At 38.7% G+C, this 17,205-nt stretch overlaps 1 protein-coding gene across 1 annotated transcript in view; it reads left to right on the top strand.

Annotated features, from left to right (window-relative positions):
* The first annotated feature begins 297 nt into the window (after positions 1–297).
* Positions 298–17,205, top strand: part of HIKESHI (heat shock protein nuclear import factor hikeshi) — a 39,596-nt gene continuing 22,688 nt past the window's right edge. The window contains exons 1-2 of the mRNA XM_005903467.3: positions 298–540; positions 2,702–2,939. Coding sequence (XP_005903529.1) covers positions 511–540; positions 2,702–2,939 — 268 coding nt within the window. The 5' untranslated portion in view covers positions 298–510. The remainder of the gene's footprint in view (positions 541–2,701; positions 2,940–17,205) is intronic.

The following is a 17,205-nucleotide window of genomic DNA, read 5'->3' as shown; positions in this document are numbered from 1 at the left end:
GATTTGGGGCTGGTCACTCTGGGCAATTTCCTCGCCCACAAAATGCAGATAATAATAACCAACTCACACGGTTTTTGAAAAGATCCAGAGAAATGATTGTAAAAGCGCAATGTAATCGCTGAAATGTAACACAAACGTGAGCAACACCTCCAGCCTGCTTTGAAACCGCTCATTTGAGTGCGGACCATCAATCCAAAGGGCAAATACCGCGCGCCCCCTTCCCGGAAGCCGACGCAGGGCTTCCTGGGACTTGTAGTCTTAGCCGGAACCGGCCCACCTGTCTAAAGCCCCGGAAGTACTCGTCGCCTGAGAGGCGCTGGTTAGGAAACTGGGGGTTAGAGGTCGCGGAGGCAGAAGGCGTTCCTGCCCCTGTCCTCGTCACTATGTAGCTGAGGGGCAGGAGGCCTATTCCACGTTCTGGAAGGTTCTTGGGCTCGACCACGGCAGTAGCCCCAGGACTTCTAGTCCTTGGCCTCGGATCCTTGCCGGCCGAGGGGAGTCGCCGCCGCCATGTTCGGCTGCTTGGTGGCGGGCAGGCTGGTGAGGAAAGGGTCGGATGGTCTTAGGAAGGGGGCGACACCCCAAGGGCGAGGCCACTGGGAGTGGGGGTGGGGGTGCGCCGGGTTCGGGGAAGACCCCTTCCATCTGCTTTCCGGCGGAGAGCGTGAGCGTGGAGGCTGGGTTTGCGCCCTTCTTTGCCCCCAGCGCTCTTGACAGTAGTCCCAGTATTCACTGCCTCTTCTTGAGTGTGCCGTACTCTAGGCAGCGCACGCCTTTTGTTCACTGCGCTTCATTTCAGCTTTCTTCGTAGCGCTTTTTTGGCACCCCAAACTTAAGCGGTAGCTAGTGAGGTGGTGCTTCTCGTTTTCTTTTGCAGTTGAGGAACTTAAGCTCAGTTGGCAGTATAAATACTCGCCTGAGCTCAGAAAGGGAATTCGAGGTAAATTTGATCTAGCCGGTAGTGTCCAGCCTGTCGAAGGTTAAGATGTTCGGTCAGTGTTTAACTTCTGGGTCCCTTTGGAAGGGTTCTAATAAAAATAGGCTTAACGTAATTTGAAGTTGATTGGTAGAAATTCGTGAAACTTAATCGGGAGCCGTGCCAGTGATGACTCCAAAATGATGTGAGCAGCGAGTTTCCTTATTGCGTAAAAAAGAGATTGCAAAAAAAAAGAGAGAGAGAGAGATTGCCTTCCTTGATGAATTGTTAGGTAAATAAGATAAGTACCTGGAATTGTTGAGGAATAATCTGGAGGGTGAATCTTGCTTGCCTTCGTAGAAACCATTCAGATTAATTTCAGACCTGATTATTTTTTCACCAGGAGTTCTTTTTATGTTTTCTCCCTGCTTTGTTAAATGTTGCAGTTTCTTTGTTAAGTTTTTCATCAATTTGTTTTAAACAATGTAGACTGTACACAGTGTAAGGAACTAGAGAGAGAAATTGGACCTGGCTATCCTCAGAAAATTTGTCTGTCCCTTAAATGGCTGAGAGGTGCCTTTTGGCGCTGGTAGGAGATAACACTGGTGAAAAGTTTGGATTGCATCTGCCCTTGATAGGAAATATGACCAGCCCACCCGCGGAATCTGAGGATGAATTTCATTAATGAATGACCTTTAAAATGTGTGTGATTTTTCCTGAAGAATAGAAAGGCCCTATGGAATTCGTGTTGTTAACTAATTTGCAGGGAATTTAGTTAGCGCAGTGCCTTTGTCTATTTACTTATTACCTCATCTCTGTAATGGATATCCAGGAGGGGTTCGTTGATGGCAACGTTTTTTCACAGCGTTTGACTCTTAATTCTGCAGTATTTGAACATGTTAATCGAAATAAAGGGTAAAGAGACCTAGAGTACCTCAGCACTTAACAATATTATTCTTTTACTAAAAAAGTCCATCTAATCTAAAATTAGGAAGTCAATTTTCTTTCCTTGAAAACTTTTCTTAAGTAAAAGAGGTCCTTTTTTTTTTACCTCGGGTTGAGGATTAGACTGTCATAATACAAATTTACAGAATGTCTAGTGCTTTTGACAGAGTTGGCATTAAGAAATGTTTATTTTGCTTGAGGATTTGTACGTACCATAATTTTACATGCCTTTAAGATTGTGTGCATGCCAAAAACTGATAAAATTGAATTTAATACTAATATGGGCAGTTTGGTTTATGTTCTTTCTTCCTTTGTTTTATTCTCCGTATTTGAACTGAAGGTTAGTAATTTGGGGGTTACAAATATATTTTAGTGAGTAGGCAAAATGACAAATAGGGAATCTGCAAATAATGAGAATTGACAGTAACTACTTATGGATTGCTTACTCATTTTAATTACCTGGAGTTTCTTTACCTTCAAACTAGAAGATAAGGCTTTCATGGTGTGGTGTTTCATTTTTATAACATTTTGAAGCTGTAGTGATTTATTATTTAAATATAGTCTTTCCTAGGCTCTTCTCAAATAATTTAGTCATGTTTTTAAAAGATTGCATTCATTAAATCATTTTAAGCCTAGATATATATTTTTAGGTTTTCTATTAAAGTTAGCACTCTCTGGTGTATTTGGTAATTCCATAATTAGAGTATCAGATTCACCCAGTGTTAGGCTTGGCATGATGACAGTAGTCAACTGTATCTTTTAACAGGGCTTACAGCAACACTAAAAGGGCTATAGTAACTTATCAAACTATTGAACTAAGGTGAGTTTCTTATTTTCTAGGTGCAAACAGCTGCACAGCAAGTGGCAGAGGATAAATTTGTTTTTGACTTGCCTGATTATGAAAATATCAACCATGTGGTGGTTTTTATGCTGGGAACAGTCCCATTTCCTGAAGGAATGGGAGGCTCTGTCTACTTTTCCTATCCTGATTCAAATGGAATGCCAGTATGGCAACTCCTAGGATTTGTCACGAATGGGAAACCAAGTGCCATCTTCAAAATTTCAGGTCTTAAATCTGGTAAGAATAATATATTAAAGTAGTTGCATAGTTAAACTTTTTCTTAAATAGCATAGCATAGAATATGGCTTTTTTCACTTTTCATTATATTTTTCTGATTGCTAAAATAATATGTAACATTGTTTAAAAAAAAATCAGATGATACACATTTGAAAAATGGTAAGTGAAGGGACCTCATACTCCCATCCTGTGCCCCTGGAGAGAACCAGTCACTGTGATTCTCTTTATATGGTGTATACCTTTATAAAGAGATATTTTTGAGTGAGAGGGTGTTTAATGAATAATGAGAGGAATGTTCTCAAATTTGTAGTATGTATACATCAGTGTTTAAACAGGTAAACCGAGTAGACTTGTGTAGGAAATACGAGAGTCCTTTTTTTCTATGAAGATTTTTGAATTCTTAGGTTTGATTACCCCTTCAATGTTGTGTTGGTTTTATTGACATTGCAGATGCTAGATCTTAGAGGGACAAATCTTGTTTACATGCTTGAGGTATTTTGTGTAGAAACTGAAAATAGAACTAGGTACATTTACTCCCAATGGATGTCTGGTTCCTTTGAAAGTCTAGATGAAAAGAAACATGGAAAGTCTTAGATTATAAATATATCTTCTCTTAGAAATAGTCTGTAGAGTCTAAGGAAAAGTCGTATTTTAGACAACATGTTTGGACCATTATTTAGACGGTTGAAAAGTAGTTGTGTATGTTTGTATAAAGTGCTTAGAGAATCGGTAAAGGGAGCAACCAAGTAGGCAACCCTTAGTAGGTTGGGGAAAATTTCTGGGCGGAGGTGATATTAAACCCTTTGACAAGATGAGTAGGTGTTTGTCAGGCCTATGAGAGGCCTATTGGGCATTCTTTTCTAGGTGGAGGTAATATGGATATAATGATAAAAGTTTGAAATCGTGGTGTGCTCAGAATGGCACAAGGCATGGGGCATAGGATGCAGGCATGGGTCATGAAAGGCTGAAAAGCTTTTGAATCACACTGACTCATTTGAATTTAATAGGTTAGAAAGGCTGAAAAGCTTTTGAATCACACTGACTCATTTGAATTTAATAGGTTAGCGAGTTTTAACATGCTTTGATCACAGACCTATTGGATAGTGTCAAAAAAGTGTGTAATATAAGCATAGTGAAACACTAAAAAAATTGCATGTACTCTGAAGCCCATGTTTCTCTCCCTCATAAAGACTTGTCCCTGTAGTTGTAGGAGGAGCCAGTGAACAATTGAGTAGGAGAATGATAGGGTCAAATTCTGTTTTTACCTTGAGGACTGTGAATAATGAACTGGAGCATTTCTGGTCAGATAATGAACTGTTAGCTGCCGTTATTTATTTAGTTGGATTTCTGTGGGGAGAAATGGGAAAGGGTAATATTTACAGCTAAACATGGTTTAGATTGATGGTAAAGACTAACCTCTAGATTTAAGAAACAACGAATTCCTGCAGTCCTTCTGAGTAGGGGTTCCTTGAGATAATTATTCCTAATCCCTAAGGAAGTGGTTCTTAACATGATTCCCCTACCAGCAGCATCAGCCTGTAAACTTGTTGAAAATGGGGATACGTGATAGGACCCCAGACACACCGAATTAGAAGACTTGGCTGGAGTCCAAGTTTTTCAGTAGGTTTCCAAGGTGTTTCTGTTACCTTCTAAAGTTTGACAGTCATTGTCCTAGGACATCCATTGTATGTGGTAAATTAATGCCTCTTGTAATGTGGTATTGGTTCTGAAAACTCTTTGGGAAAATTAAGAAAATGGTCATTCTAAAATCACTTACTGTGACTGTGCATAAAAATAGACACTCTATAAGTAAGAAAAAATATGGACAACCTAGTACTCTGTAGTGAAATCACTGGATGGTAAATATATAGAGAAACTAATAAAGGAACCAGAGAGAGAAGACAAGTCACTTGTAACTGAACAGCAGTTAGTTTAGCAGATTTATCAACAGCATGAATGAAGGTAAAAGTTCTCTAGATTAGTATTTCAAAGTGCCAAGGAAAAATGACATAACCCTCATTGGTTATTGTCATTGTACAGTGAAGGAGAAATGAACGTTTTCAGGTGGAGATGGAGAGTTTGCTACTGACAGACCATTGCTGAAAGAAGTGCTGTAGGTAGTTGAACTTTGATGGAAGGGAACTTTGATGGAAGGAATCCAGAATGTAGAAGAGGATGAAAGACTCAAAGTTAGCAGAGAAATTGGTAAGCATAGACAAATTGGGACAGTTTGATTATATGAAACAATACAGTAAATAAATGCATAAGAATTGAAGGAGGTAGTAGTCTGAGTAAGCTTTCTGAGGTGCTGTTGTTTAGAAAGAGTAATAAAATTGATTCTACTTTTAAGTAGTTCTGTTAAAATTGTAAGGAAAACTTAAAAAAAGGAAAGAAAAAGAAAATGCATTGTATTGAAAACAAAGCTGTGGAAATAATTTCATATATATCAGTTATCAAAATAAATGTAAACAGAATAAACTTAACAGAGAAAGCATGGAGACTCTGGGATGGGATTTCTTTTAAAGACAGCAAACAAATAATTATAGTGATGTTTATCAATAATGCATCTAAAATATTCTAATGCAAGGACCCCCACTCCCCTGAAGCTGTCATAGATGTGTTTAAGAAAAATGAGACTAACACAAAAACATTATCAAGGAATAAGAGGTTCATTCCTTAAGAATGAGATCATCACTAGGAAGGCTTAAATATTTCTAGGAAAAAGTATATGTCATGAATTTGTGTATAATATAAAAGACAACCTCAAATATAGAGAACTTTATAATCGGTATTTTTAACACACTTCTCAATACATCAAGTAAAATAGTAAGGAATGAAAATTTGAATGAAGAATTAACAATCTTGGGATGCTATAGAACCCTGAAACTACTAATTAGATCATACACATTTTTTAAGTACACAGAACATTTATGAAATTTGACCTTACAGCAAGTCATGAAGCAAGTTGTAGCTAATGGGAGATTATCACTGTGCAGCCCACAGTGCAGTCTAATTACAAATCAAAAGATAAAGCATTGTCATGTTTAGAAATTTAAAAATATTTTAAAGTAATTAGGTGGGTTGCAGAAGAAATAACTGTGGAAATTAAACTTCTACAGTCAGTCAGTCACTCTGTTGTGTCCGACTCTTTGCGACTCCATGGACTGTAGCACGCCAGGCCTCTACAGAATAAAACATCACATCCCTTGTGGCTCAGCTGGTGAATAATCCACCTGCAATGTGGGAGACCTGGGTTCAGTCTCTGGGTTGGGAAGATCCCCTAGAGAAGGGAACGGCTACCCACTCCAGTATTCTGGCCTGGAGAATTCCACGGACTATATAGTCCATGGGGTCGCAAAGAGTCGGACACAACTGGACGAGTCCTTCTTCTTCAAGGTAATACTGAAGAGATTAACTCATAGGCTTAAGTGAGAATATTTGAAAAGAAACGGAAATGAGTGGGCTAAGTGTTTAAGCAAACTAAGAAAGTAGATGCAAAAATGATAGTGCTAAAGAATAGAAATGAATAACAGAAAGCAAAGGAACAGTGGAGGGACTTAATGAAATACAAATCGGATCCTTTGAAAAGACAAATAATGAGCTACTGAAAGGTATATTTAGGGAAAAACACACAGTGTTTTTGAAAATGTGAAAATGGAGACGTAACTATAACTTTAATACAGTTTAGTAAAATTTACAAGAAATTTTATGCCAGTACATTTGAGAACAGTAAAGGAACATATAAAATTGGCTATATTCTAGAAAAATACACTAAACTGACTCAAATTTAAATCATGATGAGATAAAATATCAAAAAAAATTAAAATGAGCAATTAAAAATATACCTTTCCCTTCTACATACCACTATCAGACTGAAAGGGTTAAAAAGTTCAGTTACACCTTTATGAAACAGATTGTTTATATCTTATGTGTTAGAGAACAGGAGAAGAGGCAGTTACCCAGTTTAGATTTTGAAGCTAATAAAACCGCTTTATCAAAAAGGACAAGGAAAATATGAAAGAGGAAATTTGGCCTAAGCCAGTTTATTTATTTGGATATTTATATCTATGTACATATGAAAGTTACAAAGTGAATTCAATAAGGTATCTTTATTTTTAAAACTTGTCATTATGGCACATTTAAGATGTATAAAAACACTTCAGTATTCTTGCCAGGAGAATCCCGTGGACAGAGAAGCCTGGAGGGCTATAGTCTGGGGGGGTGCAAAGTGTTGGATATGACTGAGTGCACACACAGTTCAGCTAACCTGCATATATTTAAAGTGTACCTTTTGATCAATTTTGATATATGTTTACACCTGTAAAACCATTACCACAATCAAGATAATGAATATATCCATCACCCCTAAAAGTTTCCTAGTGCTCCTTTGTAATCCCCTCTCCTATCTCCCCTTCTACCCCAGGAAACTACTGATCTGCTTTCTGTCACTGTAATGTTTCATTTTCTAGAGTTTTCTTTCAGTCAGGACAAAGACTTTTTCAGTCATCCACATTGTAGAGTAACTTGTCACAATAGTAATTCGTTGCTATTTATTGCTGGGTAGTTGTCTGGTATACCACCATTGTGTATCCATTCACTTGTTGATGGACATTTGGATTGTTTCAGTTTTTGGCTTATAAAAGTAAAACTGCTGTGAACATTTGTGTGTAAGTCTGTATGGACATACGGTTTCATTTCTGTTAGCCAGGTAGCTCAGTGGTAAAGAATCTGCCTGCCAGTGCAGGAGATGCAAGAGGTGCAGGTTCGATCCCTGGGTCAGTAAGATCCCTTGGAATAGGAAAGGCAACCCACTCTGATATTCTTGACTGGAGAATTCCATGGAGAGAGGAGCCTGGTGGGCTACAGTCCATGGGGTGGTGAAGAGTTGGACACAACTGAGCGTGTACACACAATACAATACAGATAAATACCTAGGAGTGGAATGACTGGATCATAGGGTACTTCTGTGCTAACTTTTTAAGAAACTGCCAGACTATTTTGCAGCATGATTACTGTTTTACATTTTAGTCTGTAGTGTTTGAAAGTTCTAGTTCCTCCCTGGCCTTGTCCACACATGATCAGTGTTAGGCCTTCTATTTTTTCAGGCTCCAAAATCACTGCAGATGGTGATTGCAGCCATGAAATTAAAAGACACTTACTCCTTGGAAGCAAAGTTATGACCAACCTAGATAGCATATTCAAGAGCAGAGACATTACTTTGCCAACAAAGGTGCATCTAGTCAAGGCTATGGTTTTTCCTGTGGTCATGTACGGATGTGAGAGTTGGACTGTGAAGAAAGCTGAGCGCCGAAGAATTGATGCTTTTGAACTGTGGTGCTGGAGAAGACTCTTGAGAGTCCCTTGGACTGCAAGGAGATCCAACCAGTCCATTCTAAAGGAGATCAGTCCTGGGTGTTCATTGGAAGGACTGATGCTGAAGCTGAAACTCCAATGCTTTGGCCACCTCATGCGAAGAGCTGACTCATTGGAAAAGACTCTGATGCTGGGAGGGATTGGGGGCCGGAGGAGAAGGGGATGACAGAGGATGAGATGGCTGGATGGCATCACCAACTCGATGGTCATGAGTTTGGGTGAACTCCGGGAGTTGGTGATGGACAGGGAGGCCTGGAGTGCTGCGATTCATGGGGTCGCAAAGAATCAGACACAACTGAGCGACTGAACTGAACTGAGCTGAATAGTTGTATAATGGTATCCCATTAGGTTTTAAGTTTGCATTTCCTTGATGACGAGTGATATGAGCATTTTTTCAAGTGCTTATTTGCTGTCTCTGTATCTTCCTTGAAGTGTTTGTTCAAATCTGTTTTTGTTTTTTTATAGATGGGGTTGTTTTCATATTATTGAGTTTTGAGAGTTCTGTGTATATTCTTGACACAAGTTATTTATGAGATGTGATTTGAAATTTTTTTTCTGGTTTTTGGTTTGTCTCTTTACAGCATAAGTTGATGGGTTTTTTTGTTTTTGTTTTGTTTACAGATATCTTATTTAATGATTTGTTCCTTTGCATCTTTTTAAAAAATTTACTTGATTGATTTACATAGAGCATGTTTTTAATTTTGGTAAAGTTAGTTTTTTCAATTTTTTCTATTCTGGATTGTGGTTTTGGTGTTGCCTCTAAGAAATCTTTGCCTAATGTGAGGTTATAAAAATTTTGTCCTAGATGTTTTTAGTTTTAGATTTTACATTTATATCTGGGATCCAACTTGAATAAATTTCTGTATGTAGTGCAAAGTACAGATTGAAATTCAATTTTTTTATTTTGGCAAGTGCATATCTAACCATTCCAACACCTTTTGTTAAAAAGTGGAAGGAATGACATTTTTCTGCATTCATCTCACTTGGGAGCTCTCAAACTGCTCCATTTTAAGGTAAAGCATAAACTAGTGAATATTTATATTTGTTTGTACAAATATGTATTGATATAAAAAGGAAAGAGAAATGGAAATAGATACTGTTATATAGTTTGTTTAAACAAATCACTAGTTGGAAAACATGCTAGAAGATTACATGGATACTGGTAAATGTTAATAGTAATAAGCAGCCTAAGTGGAGAAGCAGCTAACTTGGGGTAAGAGAGAGAGAACAGTTTCGGTTTGGGTGTGAAGAGCCTTTGGAACTTGATGCGTGTGTGTGTGTTTGTGCATGTGTGTGCGTGCGTGGTCGGTTGTGTACAGCTCTTTATGACCCCAGGGACTGTAGCCTCCCAGGCTCCTTTGTCCATGGGATTTCCCAGGCAAGAATATAGGAGTGGGTTGCCATTTCCTACATGGTAGCAATGCCTTAAACAAAGTGGTGGGTTTTGTTTGTATAGCAATAGGCTAGGAGAAGGCAATGGCACCCCACTCCAGTACTCTTGCCTGGAAAATCCCAAGGACGGAGGAGCCTCATAGGCTGTAGTTCAGGGGGTCGCTAAGAGTCGGACACGACTAAGTGACTTCACTTTCACTTTTCACTTTCCTGCATTGGAGAAGGAAATGGCAACCCACTCCAGTGTTCTTGCCTGGAGCATCCCAGGGACGGGGGAGCCTGGTGGGCTGCTGTCTATGGGATCGCACAGAGTCGGACACGACTGAGGTGACTTAGCAGTAGCGGTAGCAGTAGGCTAGTAGTCAACCAACTGTTAACCTTTGCATAGCTGGAAAATGCAGACTTACTTTATACCCAGATTCACGCATTGATTAAGGTTAATATTGGCCGTCATCTAGTACACCAGGACCCTTGGTTGTTTTTGAAGACATATTAATTATTAATGGTCAATTGTTGTCACCTTACCCTCACTTCTCTTTGCTCTGTGCCAGCATTTTGAGTTGGAAAGGGATTCAGTGTCTCTTTTTCGTTTATGATCATCACTATATTCCCTGAAGGAGATGCCTTGCGAATAGTGAAAATTGCTTTCTCCTGTCATGCTTTTATTGTCTTCGGCTATCTTTTCCCCTTTTCTCTTGTGACACACAAAAGGTTGAGGGGCAGTGGACATATATTCAGAGATCATAAAAACCCAGACATTTCCTTATTGTGTTATCTCATCCAGTGTAGAGAAAATTCAGCAATCAAAAATTAGTTAATATAATTGCTTTAACCAATTACAGTAATTAGTCAATAGTAATTAGTCAGTGACATTATGATTTCTGTTTGAAATTAAACAGTCCAAAACACAATCCCAAAATAATACCTAATCCATTTCAGGAAAATGGATTTATTTCCATTTTGATAATACAAATAGTTCTTTTACTCTCCTGTCTTTTAAAAAATACATTATTTCTCATCATTTCCAGAACTATAACATGGCTTTTGATAGTTTTAGTTATGAAAACAGAATGAAATTTCAAGGCAATATTTGTACTGAGTAAAGCAGAATGTTTTATTAAAGAGAAATAAAGCAGCTTAAAATACATAGAGACTTAGTGATTATCATAGTTTCATTGAGTTAGACAAGGCTGTGGTCACTGTGATCAGTTTGGTTAGTTTTCTGTGATTGTGGTTTTCATTCTGTCTGCCCTCTGATGGAGAAGGATAAGAGGCTTATGGAAGCTTCCTGATGGGAGAGACTGACTGAGGGGGAAACTGGGTCTTGTTCTGATTGGCGGGGCCATGCTCAGTAAATCTTTAATCCAATTTTCTGTTGATGGGTGGGGCTGTGTTCCCTTCCTGTTGTTTGACTTGAGACCAAACTATGGTGGAGGTAATGAAGATAATGGCAACCTCCTTCAAAAGGTCCCATGCACACACTGCCGCACTCAGCGCCCCCGACCCTGCAGCAGGCCACCGTCGACCCATGCCTCTGCTGGAGACTCCTGGATACACGGGCAAGTCTGGGTCAGTCGTTTGTGAAAAGATCAGTTTTCATTCCAATTGCAAAGAAAGGAAATGCCAAAGAATGTTCAAACTACTGCACAATTGCACTCATCTCACACACTAGCAAAGTAATGCTCAAAATTCTCCAGGCCAGGCTTCAACAGTACATGAACTCTGTGAACTTCCAGATGTTCAAGCTGGATTTAGAAAAGGCAGAGGAACCAGAGATCAAATTGCCAACATCTGTTGGATCATCGAAAAACCAAAGTGAGTTCCAGAGAAACAACTACTTTTGCTTTACTGACTATGCCAAAGCCTTTGACTGTGTGGATCACAACAAGCTGGAAAATTCTTAAAGAGATGGGAATACCAGACCACCTGACCTGTTTCCTGAGAAATCTGTATGCAGGTCAAGAAGGAACAGTTAGAACTGGACATGGAACAACAGACTGGTTCCAACAGTATTGGAAAGGAGTACATCAAAAGGCTGTGTATTGTCACCCTGCTTATTTAACTTATTTGCAGAGTACATCATGTGAAATGCTGGGCTGGATGAAGCACAAGCTGGATTCAAGATTGCTGGGAGAAATATCAATCACCTCAGATATGCAGATGATACCACCCTTATGGCAGAAAATGAAGAAGAACTAAATAGCCTCTTGATGGAAGTGAAAGAGGAGAGTGAAAAAGTTAGCTTAAAACTCAGCATACAGAAAACTAAGACGATGGCACCAGTCCCATCACTTGGCAAATAGATGGGGAAACAATGAAAACAGTGAGAGAAGACTGTTTTCTTGGGCTTCAAAATCACTGCAGATGGTGACTGCAGCCATGATATGAAAACACACTTGGTCCTTAGAAGAAAAGCTATGACCAACCTAGACAGTATATTAAAAAGCAGAGACATTACTTTGCCGACAAATGTCCATCTAGTCAAGGCTATGGTTTTTCCAGTAGTTGTGTGGACATGAGAGTTGGACGGTAAAGAAAGCTGAGCACCGAAGAATTGATGCTTTTGAACTCTGGTATTGGAGAAGACTCTTGAGAGTCCCTTGGACTGCAAAGAGATCCAACCAATCCATCCTAAAGGAAATCAGTCCTGAATATTCATTGAAAGGACTGATGTTGAAGGTGAAACTCCAATACTTTGGGCACCTGATGTGAAGAACTGACTCATTGGAAAAGACCCAGATGCTGGGAAAGATTGAAGGTAGAAGGAGAAGGGTCCATCAGAGGATAAGATGGTTGGATGGCATCACTGACTAGATGGACATGAGTTTGGGTAAACTCCAGGAGTTGGTGATGGACAGGGAGGCCTGGCATGCTGCTGTTCATGGGGTCACAAAGAGTCAGACACGACTGAGTGACTGAACTGAACTGAGTGATTATCAGCATTAGACAAATGATAAAATGCTGTGGTGGTTCTTTGCTAGTATGTTTGGAAAAGTACTTTTTGGGTGTTTAAAATATTAGAATTCTTAATTTATGCAGAAAAGATTAGACTTTTATATTTGGGAATTGTGTATTATTGCAATTTAAAAATAGGTAGACTTGTAATGGATTTATTTTTTTGAAGCTTTGAGATGCCTTTTATAAACTTTATTACATTGAGCAAATCTAGCTAATTAGCACAGCAGGGTGGAAGAGAGACTTGTTGAAGTAACTTTAGGCAATTGTGATTGAACTGAGAATTTATTAAAGAATCTAGCAGAATTTTTTGGAGTAAGGAGGATAGTTCAAATGAAGCAGATTTCATGTTAAACTTTGGTAGTGTTTGCGGTTCTCTTCTGGATGATGAACAGATTTCTTAATTTTGCATTGAAAGATTTTGGTTGGAGAATGTGAGGAGCAGAGGGCTCTGTTGAGAGAATTTCAGTGGATAGGGGATCTTAAAACCAGTTACTGTGAGTTTTATTTTGATAGAAGATTCTTTGTGACTCTTGGGTTCTGAAAAGGAGTTTACACAATGCATACATTTTTTAGGCTGATGCTGGAACAATCTGAGATAATGATTGAGAATTAGTATGGGACTAAACTCTTAAAATGTAGAAGGGAAGGTTTGATATTAAACGAGAAGAAACTGCCCTTCTTTCTTTCTTTTTTCATGGGATCTAGAAATCCTTAAAATAGTAAATAAATAAAAGGCACAAGCTTAGGAAATACAGTTTGGTGGTTAGAGAATTGGGAAAGTTTAAATCAGTCTTGCAATTTTTATCTTTAGATACACTGTGCTTGGTGTTTAGTGTGGAAGAGACATTGAATTAAAAACTTAGTAAAAATTAAGAAATACTGGGAGTATTACATAAAGAAATTGTTTGGTTTATAGGAATTATATGCAAACTCGGATCAGCACATAAAAGGGAGTATTGACAAAAATAAAATTTGTGTGGAACTTAGATTTTAAAAAGTAGTTAGCTATAGGCACTATAGGTCTTTTGCTGTATTATAATTTTTAATTATTAAAAAACTTGGGAAGTATACTAGAAATTGCTTTAGACATTTCCATTAAACAAATTACAGAAGAAAAATACTTGCTTTTGTGAAAACTCTGGTGTATATCTACTTCATCCTTAGCACATACACTTCAAATTGATGACTGCTTTCGTTTAGGTCTCCATATCTGTGTGTGAATATTAAAACCACTCCAAGACAGTATTCATAGGAAGCAGATTAGTGACCTGAGATAATTGAAAATGGCTCAGTGGAAGATTAGCCTGGAGCATGAGCTTGAAGCATGACTAGATTTGGTTGGGATGGAAGTGGGAGGATGGGAAGTTGATTGCATAAGGAGGTCAGCAAAGTTATGAAAGCAGTAGTGTACACCACACCTTCAAGTGACGGGAGGAGACTTTTAAAGGTAGCATGATAGACTTCTACTTGGGAAGTCTCAGATGGGGATGCAGTAAGGTTTAAAGGTAAAGTGAGGCTGTTGTGGGATGGTTATACCATGTGGGGTTTCATTTTTTTTTTTCCTCTGGTAGGAAAGTGTTTGAGCAGGAGAATGATATTTTAAAAAATGATGTTTTAGGAAAATCATTGTCTGGGATGGCTTGGAAAATTTTGTTGAGATTAGAGCCAGAGCAGCCAATTAGGAAGATTTTATGATGTTGAAAGAATGAAGGAAAGGGTAACATTGAATATCTGCTCATGCAGTGCATTGTCCTGGGCTTTCGTGTGTATTATCTCATTATTCTTTAACAACAACATTTAGAGGTGGATATTATTAGCCTCTGGCTTTCAAGAGACTGGATGTCAGAGAAATTAAATATTTCACTTAGAAATACTGTTAACTTTTAGGCAACAATTGTATGTTATGCAGTACCAAAATAATATTTAACTAATCCACTTTGATTAGTTATGCAGTCCATGGGGTCACAAAGAGTTGGACACGACTGAGCGACTGAACTGAACTGAGTCCTCATTGATGGAAATTTGGATTATTTCCGTTTTTTAAAAATTGTTTATAGCAATGCTACAATCAACATTCTTACATATATTTTTGTACATATTTTTTAGCACTATATTTCTGTAGAAGAAACACCTACAAGTGGAACTGAATTCCTGGATTAAAATGGCGTTTTAAATAAATATGTAGGAGGCCTGGAAAAAGTGTACTGGGTGTGGATAACGGATCATTATTGTCTTGGCGGTTGTTAGAGAATCATAAGAAAGGTAGTTGGTACTACAGAAAACTAATAGAGCATATCCTTGCCAAGTATAATAAAAGAATAAGCCATGGAATTTTAGAATAGAAGGTCCTAGAAATAATTTCATCCAATCCTTAAATTTACTGTTGAGACACTTGAGATCTAGAAAGTTTCAAGAGAGTTTCTAAAATTGAGCAGGGATTAGAATCAAGATACCCAGATTTTTATTCACTATTCTAAATGATATAGATCTTTTCACTTTCCAAAGTAAATTTAAGTAGAAACCTACATTCACATTCCTATGCATTGTTTTATATGTATATATAGTTAATATGTTTATAACTGCTATTTTCTGCCATTTTCACTTAATATTATTTCATGTGGAATTAAATTTTTATGAAACTTTGATGTGCTAAAAAGTATTTACTGTTGAATCTTCTCCTCTCTCTCTTTTTTTTTTTTAACCCTCCTTTTCCACCAGTCAGGTACTATAGAGTGAGAAACAGACACACTCTGGTCTTTAGATGGGCTGAAGTGGAAACACAGGATGAGATTTTCATGTGTTTTAAAACAAAAGATGATATGCATTAAAAGGTTTTCAGAAACATGGATGTGAAGTGTATGGTCCTTTTTTCCCTATTTGTTTAAAATAGTAGTATAGAATTACATTTTGTTGATAGGTTATAGTTTACCTATTTATTGTTTACCTTTTTGGCTTTTTCTTGCCCCTCAAATTACTTTAGATTTCCAGTTATTATTGGTATGCTGTGCTGTGCTTAGTTGCTCAGTTGTGTCCGATTCTTTGCGACCCCACGGGCTTTAGCCTATATCCTGCCAGGCTCTTCTGTCCATGGGATTCTCCAGACAAGGATACTAGAGTGGGTTGCCATTCCCTCCTCCAGGGAATCTTTGCAACCCAGGGATTGAACCCAGGTCTCCCACATTGCGGGTGGATTCTTTACTGTCTGAGCCACCAGGGAAACCCAAAAATACTGGAGTGGGTGACCTATTCCTTCTCCAGGGAAACTTGCAACACAGGAATTGAACCAGGGTCTGCTGCATTACAGGTGGATTCTTTACCAGCTGAGCCACTAGGGAAGCCCTTATTACTGATATATAGAAGTACAATTGTTTAAAAAAAAAACCAAAAAAAAAAAAAACCAGGCTTTTTTAAAGAGCAGTTTTAGGTTTATAACAAAATTGAGAGGGAGGTACATAGATTGCTCATATACCCCTGCTCCCACACATGCTTAGGTCTGTCCTATTATCAGCATCATTAACCAAAATGCTTTTTTCTTTTAACCTACATTGATGCATCATAATCACCCGAAGTCCACAGTTTACCTTAGAGTTCACTCTTACAGGCTTGGACACATGTTTACGGATATATATCTATAATTATAATGTCATATAGAGTATTTTCACTGCTTTGAAAAATCTTTTGTGCTCTGCCTATGTACCACATTGCCTCACCTCCCCACCGGCAGCCACTGACTTTTTTAAATTGTCTCTAGGTTTGTCTGTTTCAGAATGTCATATAGTTGGCATTATACAAGTGAAATCTTTTCATGCAGATTGGCTTCTTTTGCTTAGTAATAGGCGTTTAAATATAGTTTTTTCATGTCTTTTCATCACTTGATAGCTTATTTTATTTTTAGTGCTAAGTAATACTGCATTAGGGCTTCCCAGGTGGCTAAGTGGTAAATAATCAGCTTGCCAGTGCAGGAGATGCAGGTTCAGTCCCTGTGTGGGGAAGAGCCCCTGGAGGAGTGCATGGAAACCCTCTCCAGTATTCTTGCCTGGAGAATGCCATAGACAGAGGAGCTTGGTGGGCTACAGTCCATGGGGTTGCAAAGAGTCAGACATGACTGAGCACGCATGCGATATTGTCTTGTCTGGATGTACTGTAGTTTATAGTTTCACCTCAGATCAGATCAGATCAGATCAGTCGCTCAGTCGTGTCCGACTCTTTGCGACCCCATGAATCGCAGCACGCCAGGCCTCCCTGTCCATCACGAACTCCTGGAGTTCACTCAGACTCAGGTCCATCGAGTCAGTGATGCCATCCAGCCATCTCATCCTCTGTCGTCCCCTTCTCCTCCGGCCCCCAATCCCTCCCAGCATCAGAGTCTTTTCCAATGAGTCAACTCTTTGCATGAGGTGGCCAAAGTACTGGAGTTCAGCTTTAGCATCATTCCCTCCAAAGAAATCCTAGGGCTGATCTCTTTCAGAATGGACTGGTTGGATCTCCTTGCAGTCCAAGGGACTCTCAAGAGTCTTCTCCAACACCACAGTTCAAAAGCATC

The sequence above is a fragment of the Bos mutus genome, chromosome 29, assembly GCF_027580195.1.
Source record: "Bos mutus isolate GX-2022 chromosome 29, NWIPB_WYAK_1.1, whole genome shotgun sequence".
NCBI classification, from domain to species: domain Eukaryota; kingdom Metazoa; phylum Chordata; class Mammalia; order Artiodactyla; family Bovidae; genus Bos; species Bos mutus.
Note: the sequence above shows the minus strand (reverse complement) of the source record. Positions and strands in the feature narration are given on the sequence as shown.